Source organism: Solanum lycopersicum, chromosome 10 (genome assembly GCF_036512215.1).
Source record: "Solanum lycopersicum chromosome 10, SLM_r2.1".
Classification (NCBI taxonomy): Eukaryota; Viridiplantae; Streptophyta; class Magnoliopsida; order Solanales; family Solanaceae; genus Solanum; species Solanum lycopersicum.
This window is the reverse complement of record NC_090809.1, coordinates 2,103,718-2,113,719: the sequence shown is the minus strand read 5'-3', so window position 1 is coordinate 2,113,719 and position 10,002 is coordinate 2,103,718. Positions and strand designations below refer to the sequence as shown.

At 31.5% G+C, this 10,002-nt stretch overlaps 1 protein-coding gene across 4 annotated transcripts; it reads left to right on the top strand.

Annotated features, from left to right (window-relative positions):
* Nucleotides 1-3,652: 3,652 nt before the first annotated feature.
* On the top strand, nt 3,653-9,722 carry MAPK10 (mitogen-activated protein kinase 10). Of its 4 annotated transcripts, none has more exons than XM_019215831.3 (10): nt 3,653-4,559; nt 5,867-6,275; nt 6,385-6,512; nt 6,685-6,744; nt 7,416-7,565; nt 7,659-7,814; nt 7,951-8,162; nt 8,268-8,369; nt 8,654-8,817; nt 9,178-9,722. In XM_019215831.3, exons 1-10 carry the CDS (start codon nt 4,533-4,535, stop codon nt 9,180-9,182), a joined length of 1,413 nt encoding a protein of 470 aa, XP_019071376.1. In that variant the 5' UTR covers nt 3,653-4,532; the 3' UTR covers nt 9,183-9,722.
* The last annotated feature ends 280 nt before the right edge of the window (nt 9,723-10,002 follow it).

Here is a 10,002-nt window from a genome sequence, read left to right as displayed (position 1 = left end):
AATATATATGTTTTTCTCGCTTTATACAAAAACAGAAACACAATATATATACTTCTGTTGTATAAAGTTAGAAAAAATTGTATTTCACTGAAATTGTATAATTCGCAACTGTATAATTCGTTGGCCTTTTTCTCTGCAATATTTGAAGTAAAATGTTTGTAAATTGTATAATTAAGTGTATAACACGACGATATATATTTTTGCATATGTATATACAATTTTCTCTCGCTTTATACAAAACAGAAACAGAATTATACACTTCTGTGTATAAAGCGAGAGAGGCGAGCGAGAATAGAGAGTGGCGAGCGAGATTTCTGGGAGAGAGACGCTGACAAATATTAGCTACGTTTGCTATGGAGCACAATTAAATCAAACCCTAGCTATTCCATTTATTTTAGGTTATTAATTTGCTATTATATACAATTTTCCTTAAAAAAATCATCTTCACAATTTTTTCTAACGATATTAAAACTTTATTCAGAAACCAGATAATTGAAATTTATTCACTCATTAAGTGATCGAAATCTTAATAAAACAACTTCATTTGATAGTTAAGAGGTACAAGCCTCTGTTAAAGTGCAATCAAACGAGGCTTAAGCTTAACCCTATACTCTAATCACTTCATTTTGCAATTTTCATACTCATCTCACTAAACTATTATAATTTATATGTTATATCAATACGATTCTTTAAAAAAATCTTATATTATTAAAAATATTATGTTATTTTAAAAAAATTATCAATATTAAATTTACGACTTTATTCGCACATCCATCTATCGAAAGCTTCAAAGAATATGCCAAGTAATGAAGTAATACTCCATTCATAAGGGAAGAGGGTCCACAAGTCTTATAGTGATAAGTGATAACTCAAAAAAGCTAAACTTTACCAATAATTTAATAATAATGATCTCAATAATAAATTAAAATGAATGGACCATATTATATATTGCAAAGAAATTAAAAAGTTTGAAATAATAATGGAAGCATCCAAGTACATGCAGTGCAGGAATATAATTTTATTTTATTTTAGATTCCCCCCACCATATTGACTCAACAAGAAAATAAAAATCATAAAAATAAATTAATTAATTAAATCTTTGTGTTGTATTTTTTGTGGTGTTGTACAAAAGTTTGCATATAAATTCAAATTTTATATAGGGGATTAAAAAAAAAGTACAATTCAATTAAATGAAGGTTTTCATTTAAGTATTTGAAATTAAAATCAGAACTTATCAATAATTTAAAAATTAAAAATGTTTTTAACCCAAACACAAAACATTAATATTTTTCATTCCTTTAAGATTTTTACTAAGAAGAAATTAATTACGCAATATCTGTGCGCTGGCTAAAGATAATAGTACTAATTAAGACAGATAATATAAATTCATGTTTCTTTTCGTATATGAATATCGTTGTTGAATTGGTTGAAAGATTAAATCGCCCAATAATATTAAGTTCAACAATCAATATAATCCATTCAGATATCATAATTTTATCATAGATGAACACACAAACTGATTCGAACAACTAAAAAATAAAATATATGATAAAACAAGGTCAAAAAAATTACTTCTTTTTTGCTTGCAATTTGTATAATCGATTCAGATATCATAATTTTATCATAAATAAACACACAAATTGATTCGAACAATTAAAAAATAAAATATATAATAGAACAAGGTCAAAAAAAAAAAAATTCTTCTTTTTTGCTTGCAATTTGTAATTTATACACATGGTATGTCTACTTACTTCATTACCTCACCTCCCAATCTTGTGTTCATCAACTTTAGACAAATCTTTTAATTGCCCCACCAATAATTCATCCATTTTTATATTGTATATACACCAAGTCACCAACCCCTTTACTTATCCTATCCCACGATATACGATATTTATATTAAAATCTGACTTCACAATATACGATATTTATATTAAAATCTGACTTCTCGCTTAAACAAAAAAAAAAAAAGCTATGTATTAATTTGGCAACTAAGTAAAGCAACCTCACATCTAATTAAGTGCCACGTGATTTTAACCCTTTAACTTTTCTTTATAATAAAAATATTTTATTTGCCACACATATTTAATCATATAAGAAAGTTTATTTTTAAGTTTTTAAAAGTTGATTGTGAGAGAGCAACTTAAACACAATCTACTAGATTCAATTATTGCGGGAAATTACCTTTTCTTTTTATATATATATATATAATGATATAATATTCAAAAATTTTGACTCGATTAATTTAGATTATCTAAATGATGTGGTTTATTATTAGAAAAGAAATTTAAGATTCATGATTCATTAATAGAAGTGCGACTTGATTTTTAATTGAGATATTTTTATTTATTTTTATCTCTATCACACTTTTTATAATGAACTATAATTATAAATAAAATTTCTACTTACTTTTTTTCATTTTAATTAGTTTTTTGTGGTCATGTGGTTGGATTGTTGATGAAAATACATATTAATTAATTACGATTAAGTAAGTAAAATATATGTGTAAATATTTATAATTAGGTGTAAATATAAAATATATGGTAGCAAATAAAAATTAAAAAAAACAAAGCAACTTTTATATTGTTATTATATGTGGTGTTAGTTGGAACTTTCTGTCATCAAAATTATGAATGGTGGTTGAATAATATCCCAATGTAATATTTAGTAGGTAATGACTAAGTTTATAATTTATTTTTAGAAAAGGATTATTAATAAACAATTGATTAATAATAAATAATTATTTATTAGTAATAATAAAGGCAACACTAATGTACAAAAAGACATTATGGAAACATCCAAACACTAAAAATTTAATTTTTTTTAACTTTTAGGAGATGTTGTTTTCACTTTATTATTAGTATTTAATAATTATTTAAGTGTATAATTAACCATGATCTTTGAGGCATGATTCATGAATTAGTAAAAATAATTAAAAAAAGACTTGTATTTGTATATTATTAATTATATGAAATGTTTGCATGTGTATTGACTTATTTTATTTACGTGGTATTCACACTTTCATTTTAGTTATCATCACGTGACGGATAATTTAAGATTAGTATTTTATATATATATTTTAAAGAATTTAATTATCTACTCTAATAATAATTTTTCACAATATATTATAAATTGGTTTACAATATATATTTTACATAAACAAGTTTAATACTCTTTCCATCTGATATTGTTTATCGTGATTTCTATTTTTAGAGTTAAACTATAAAAAATTTGACTAACATTTTAAGATATATTTTTTCATCATATTAATATGTAAAAAATTGTAATTTATAGTATTTTTCATATAGTTTTAGAATATTTAATTTTTTTATTTAAAATATTCAAATTAATGTGATCTAATTTTAAAAATTAGTCAAACTGATTTTTTATAAACGTATCATGACAAATAATTCCGAACAGAGAAACTAAGATCAACATAGTAGTCTTTTTTTTTTTTTTTAATAAATGGCATCAATACTTTTAAAAGTGAGCAATAATGAATAAATTATTAAAGTAATATAATGATGTAGTTTTTATGCTTATATCTAAAATTTTATCATTATATTTATATATACGTAAATACATATATATGAAACATTTCCCTAATTCGATTTTAATTTCTTTTTAAAGAAAGACAATTTAATAATAATATAATAAAAAAACAAAAAAATTACCCAAAATTCAGAAACTCTCTCTTTTAATAAGATTGATTATGACATAACAAAAAAATAAATATTATACTAATAGCTAAAATTAACAAAGCACAAAGCAACTCAACAATAACAAACTATCTAATTAAATTTATATTTTCACTTTATTAAATTAATTAATCATAATAAGTTAAATCGATTAATATAAAAAGTCAAATTCACCACCTTATCTTTTGAAGTATTGAAAGATAAGCCCATGAAGTTCATTAAATTAAACATATGCCCCTAGCCGTATAAAAGGACAGTACCAATTACAGTGAACGGATAAAGTTTTTTTTTTTTTAATCTTTTTCGGTCCACAAACTTTTCATCCTTTATAAAAGGACCCCTCTATTTCTCAAATGCTCTTCTTCTTTCTCCTGTCTTCCTTTTCGTATCGGTTCTTCCGTCAATTCTCTGTCTCTTCAGTCAATTACCATTAGATCTTCAAAACCCATTAAGGGTTTGTTCTGTATTTGAGTTTCTGTTCAGTTTTTTTTCGAATTTTTTGGTATTTTTTGTTGTTTTTTGAGTAGTAGTGTGAGGGATCTTTGTGGGGTTCTTTAGAATTGGATGAGTGAGCTGGTAGTGGAGTTTTTTCAGTTTGTTAAGCTCGTGAATTGGGGTAAAACGAAGAGGATTTTCGGTTTTGGTGATACGGAGCAGCTGCAGGTGGTGGAATTGAAGCTGATTTTTGATTAATTCTGGTTGTGGTGTTTGTAGTTTGGGGTTGATTTGATTTTGTGTAAGATCTGGGAAAAAATAGGAGAAAGTTGAAGTGGATATAGTGTAGGCATTTTTTGAGATTATTGGTGAATTGGGTTGTTGGGTATTCTCAGAATTATGATGCAACAAGATCATCGCAAGAAGGTTTTTTATCTCTTTCTCACTGTGAAAAAATTGATTTTGTGTTACTCAAGAACCGAGGGTTTATCGGAAACAACCTCTCTACCTTTGGGGAGGTAGGGGTAAGGTCTGTGAAAATTTACCCTCACTAGATTCTACTTGTGGGATTGCATTGGCTATGTTGTTGTTGTTGTTGCTGCTACTCAAGGAGAGATCTTGAAGAAAGATGAGGGTGTTGTTCTTAAATTTTGCTTTTTGAGAGCTTAGAAGTTTTAGCTCAATAATGTTTGCATGAATTGAATATATAATCACCATAAGCAAAATTGAACTGAATCTAGCTGAAGAAATATGGGTTTAGTGTCAGTTGGAATTCTTAATTTCTGGTCAGTTCTCTAAGTAAGTGTTTCGCAATAGATTTGGTTGAAATTTGAGGAAAAAAAACTGTTTTTGAAGCTGAAGTTGTAAAATGGTATTTGGAAGTAAGAAGTTGTGATTGGACATGCATTTTAATTGTGAAGAAGTTGGTTTTGTGTGTGGAAAAAGAATAATCACTTGATAAGCTGTTCTTGATCATCAAACTTGAAAAATCCTTCAAAAACTAACCAAAAGATCACTCCAATATATAACCAGACAATGTTTTGAAATGTTTCTTGAAAAAGAAAAGGAAAAAATCCCCATATCCATGCCCTTTCCTCTAGTTTCTTGATTTTAAGAAGGATAAGTTTTTTCTAGAAAAAGTTCAGGCCCATATTGCTGTTAAAGAAAGCAGCTTTATTAGGGTAGAAATTATTTTTGTTTTTGGAACTTGAGGGTATGTAGGTGAATCACTTAACTATTCTTCTATTTGTTGATGTTATTTAGTATTATTAAATCTCTATCTGCATGACCTTTATGTGTGAAAAAATGGTTCTTGGAATTTATGATTTTATTTGTGTTTGAAGACAGCCTTCTAGTTACTCTTCTCTCATAGTTTTGAAGAATGTTATCAATTGCTTCTTAGGAAAAAGGCAACCTTATGATTAAGAAGGTTTCTTACTCTTTACTTCATGCTAGTTGGTCTATTTGTTGAAGGATATCAAGTTCTTATTTTCTTGTCCTTTTTTTTTGGTTGTGAAAGTAGATCAACCTCTGCTTTCAGTTGACAACCATTCCTTGTTTTTCATACTGTAAATGGTTTGCTTATTAAGTGATACAAATCATATTTGTAACTTGGTTTGGTGGACTACCTTGTGGAAGTATAGTTCAAAAATATCAATGTAAAATTCCGTTGTTTCATAACAAATGCACTTGTCATTGGAAGTATTTATTTGGTACTTTCTTTAATGTTTCAGAATACCAAAGAAGTGGAGTTCTTTACAGAGTATGGAGAGGCAAATAGGTATAAAATCCTGGAAGTCGTAGGGAAGGGAAGCTATGGAGTTGTTTGTGCTGCCATTGACACCCATACTGGAGAAAAAGTGGCAATTAAGAAAATAACTGATATTTTCGAGCACGCCTCTGATGCTATTCGAATTTTGCGCGAAATTAAATTGCTTAGACTTTTAAGGCATCCTGATATCGTGGACATCAAGAGAATCATGTTACCACCTTCAAAACGAGACTTCAAAGATATTTATGTTGTTTTTGAGCTTATGGAGTCTGATCTTCACCATGTTATTAAGGCTAATGATGACTTGTCACATGAACACCATCGCTTTTTTCTATATCAGATGCTACGAGCACTGAAATATATGCACACAGGTAAATTATCTTGTGAATATGGTAGGTAACTAGTACTTTTCCCCCCCTCTCTGAGCGGGTACGAGGTATTCTATATTATCAATGTCTGACTTGTATGTGTCTGTTTCAGCGAATGTGTACCATCGAGATCTTAAGCCGAAAAATATATTGGCAAATGCAAACTGTAAACTCAAAATATGTGACTTAGGATTGGCAAGGGTTTCATTCAGTGATACTCCAACCACAGCACTTTGGACGGTATGTTTTCTTTAGATCTTTGTCCCATCCATGATCAATGTCAGTAATGGTGTTTTTATTATTCTTGATATTGGGTAAACTTTACTTGGAAGTGCAAAATCATGCATTATTTATATCTTCAGTTTTTGATGTAATAATTTTTATTGACTGTGTCTTTTGACACACCATGCAGGATTATGTTGCTACAAGGTGGTACAGGGCTCCTGAACTATGTGGATCTTTCTTTTCCAAGGTAGTTCATGCTAACAATGTGCCACTTGCTCTGTCTTTTATTTAATAATTTCTTAGCAGGAATGGTAGTTTTTCGTGTAATAACAATGCACTCTTACGTCCCTTCGAATACATTCATCCCGGGGGTTTGGACAAGGAGAAGGGTATAGAGAGAAGCACCACCAAAGATGGTGCACATAATTAGTTGAAATGGAAAGTTTACATGAACAGTTTTGTGTTCGATTCGTTTGTCCCTCTTAGGATTGCAGGTTTGGAGATTCTGTAGTCAATCATTTTATGCACTAGGCCAGGGATTGAGCATAAGTTTTAGTTAGTTTTGATGCCATTGAAGTATCATGTATCGGTTCTTATTTTCCAATGGCTTTAGGAAGGCAAAAAGGTACTTGTCCCACTCTTCTTGCAGCGTCTGATGTGCTGATGCTACTGTTAGAAACTGTGGTATTTTGGTTAGAATACCAATTTTATATAAGTCAATACATTATAAGTGTATTTGAGTGATGTGTAGATTACAACCGTTCTTGTTCAGGGAGGACAATTGAACTCTCCTGGAAGTTGAATTATCTATTCTTCAGGTAACTGTGTCAGGTCCTGCGTTAATTTTTCTGCGGGGTCTTACTGATGCTTTTGCAGATTTGTTATCTAAATCTTTATCTTGTGCTTGCATTCCTTCAGTATACACCTGCCATTGATATTTGGAGTATCGGCTGCATTTTTGCGGAGGTACTGACAGGAAAACCGTTGTTCCCGGGAAAAAGTGTTGTTCATCAGTTAGATTTGATGACTGATCTTCTTGGGACGCCATCAGCTGATTCCATATCTGGGGTAAAAACTTCAGCCTATTTGTTTTTTGGTGGATAACTGGATGTCAGCCTTATTTTGCAACATATTAATATTGGAGTCCTCTCTTGAGTGTAGGTTCGTAATGAGAAGGCACGAAAGTATTTGACAAGCATGCGGAAAAAGAATCCAGTTCCTTTTACAGAGAAATTTCCAGGTGCAGATCCTCTGGTGCTCCGATTGTTGCAGAGGTTGTTAGCATTTGATCCAAAGGATCGACCTACTGCTGAAGAGGTATTTTTGCCTCCTAATATGTCCTAACTTTAACATTAGCATAAATAGTAGCCTTCCATTCTCATCCTTACCTTGCTCATAGTTGGTTCTAATTTTGCTTCTGCGGGTTCCCTTCCTCTTCCTCCATTTCCTTTAGGCTTTATCCGATCCTTATTTCAAAGGACTGGCCAAGATTGAGAGGGAACCTTCTTGTCGACCAATCTCAAATCTGGAATTTGAATTTGAGAGACGAAGGGTAACAAAGGAGGACATTAAGGAATTAATTTTTCGGGAGATATTGGAATATCATCCTCAACTTCAAAAGGATTACATTGCTGGAAATGATGGCACAAATTTTCTCTATCCTAGGTTCTAACAAAGGCTCCCTAGACTCATTTTATTTCTTATTTTAGTTGCATATTTTATCTAATTTCAATTTGTGATTAACTTTGTGGAAGTTGTTTAAACTTGCAGTGCAACTGATCAGTTTAGAAGGCAATTTGCTTATCTTGAGGAAAATAATGATAAAAGTGGGCCAGTTATTCCTCTTGGTAGAAAGCACGTTTCTCTTCCACGGTAAGATTATGCAGGATTCGTTTTTGTCAATATAATCTTGTTGCTTAGTTTTCACCAGTACAACTTCGCGTTATGTAAGCTTCTCTTTGTTCTTTTGTTTCTTATATTTATTGGAGAAGTGATTGTGATTGAGAAAGCAAGGTAAGTTGCTTACGAAGTTTTTAAACCATTCAAGTCCTTGGGAATAACAAGAGCTGTTTCATAATGGGAATTACTGTCCTTGCTGTCTCATATTTTCTCTGTTTATCTCGGGCTAAATCGCATATGTTCCTAAATGTGTGCAGATCTGCGGTCAATTCCAGTACTGATCCCCCAAAAGCTAGGCAGAACTTCTCTGTGTTTGATCATACGCAAGTAACAGAAAAATCATCTACTGATGTTAGAGTCGCAGAAAAAACTTCAGGAACTATACAAAACATTTCACGACCACCACATCGAGTCCATGCAGGTACAGGTAAACATGCGTTTACTGTTTGGTCTTCTAGTGTCCGATGTGATATTATATCAAATGCCTGTCAATGAAACAAAGTAAATTTTGATAACATGTGTAACTCAACTGCGTCTAAATTTATTCTCGCATGGAGTGGAGTAAATCGAAAGTGAATCAGACTTGATCGTGTCTTACTCAGACCCTCGACGAATGTACATACATAGCACATGATTACATGGTTGTTCTCAATTAGTCATTTCTATCCTTTTCAGCCAAACCTGGGAGAGTTGTAGGGCCAATTTTACCATATGACGGAAGAATGCTTACACAGAATACTGGCCTCCTTCCTCATGGCATTTCTCCACATTATATGTTCAGGATGAACCCGGGGAATCGAGAGAAGTGTGGGACAGAATCCAAGGACGCCACTCAAGTTAGACCCCTACCTGCACAATGCAACATGAGTGTTGAGATGAACACCAACCCGTATTATCCAGCACAAGAAAAAGTAGCACAGTTGGGTGGTCAAATTGCAATAGATGCAAAACTACTACAGGCACAAACCAAATTTGGTGCTGTCGGTGCTGCAGCTGTTGCAGTTGCAGCTCACAGAGAGGTTGGCACCATCCAGTATAGCCTGACTTAGCAAACTGTATTCAGACGTTGTTTCAATGAACGGTGTAAATCCGCGTTGGAGGTGAAAGAATTCTAGGACTGCATGTTCATCTAACCAAAGCAGCCCTATCGAAGATTCAATGATGAAAAACATACATCATACTTCTGGTTAGGTCTCTTTGCCTAAATTAGGCATTTCTCTGTTCAGTTTACCCTGTGAGTTAGTACCTATGCTCCTGTAAATTTTAGGCTGTAGCTGCTGCATTATTGATTCTATTAATGAATAAAAGTTACTGTTCTTCGCGCCATTGCTTCCTCACATGTCATTTTTTTCTTATCGACGAGGCTTCTTGTTGCATTTTGATCCGAATTGTTTTTAATACAACGACATACTCAGTATAATCTCCTTAAAAGGAGAGGACGATGTACAGAGACCTTACCTCGGATAAATCAAGTAGGGTCTATGGAGGGGATGATGACAATTTTCAATCCTTTTTTCTTTGTCAAATCTGACTCTTTGATTAGTAATAACGATCCCTTGGGGCAACTACTTACTATGTTATTCGGACTTTTCAAAGATGTTGCACA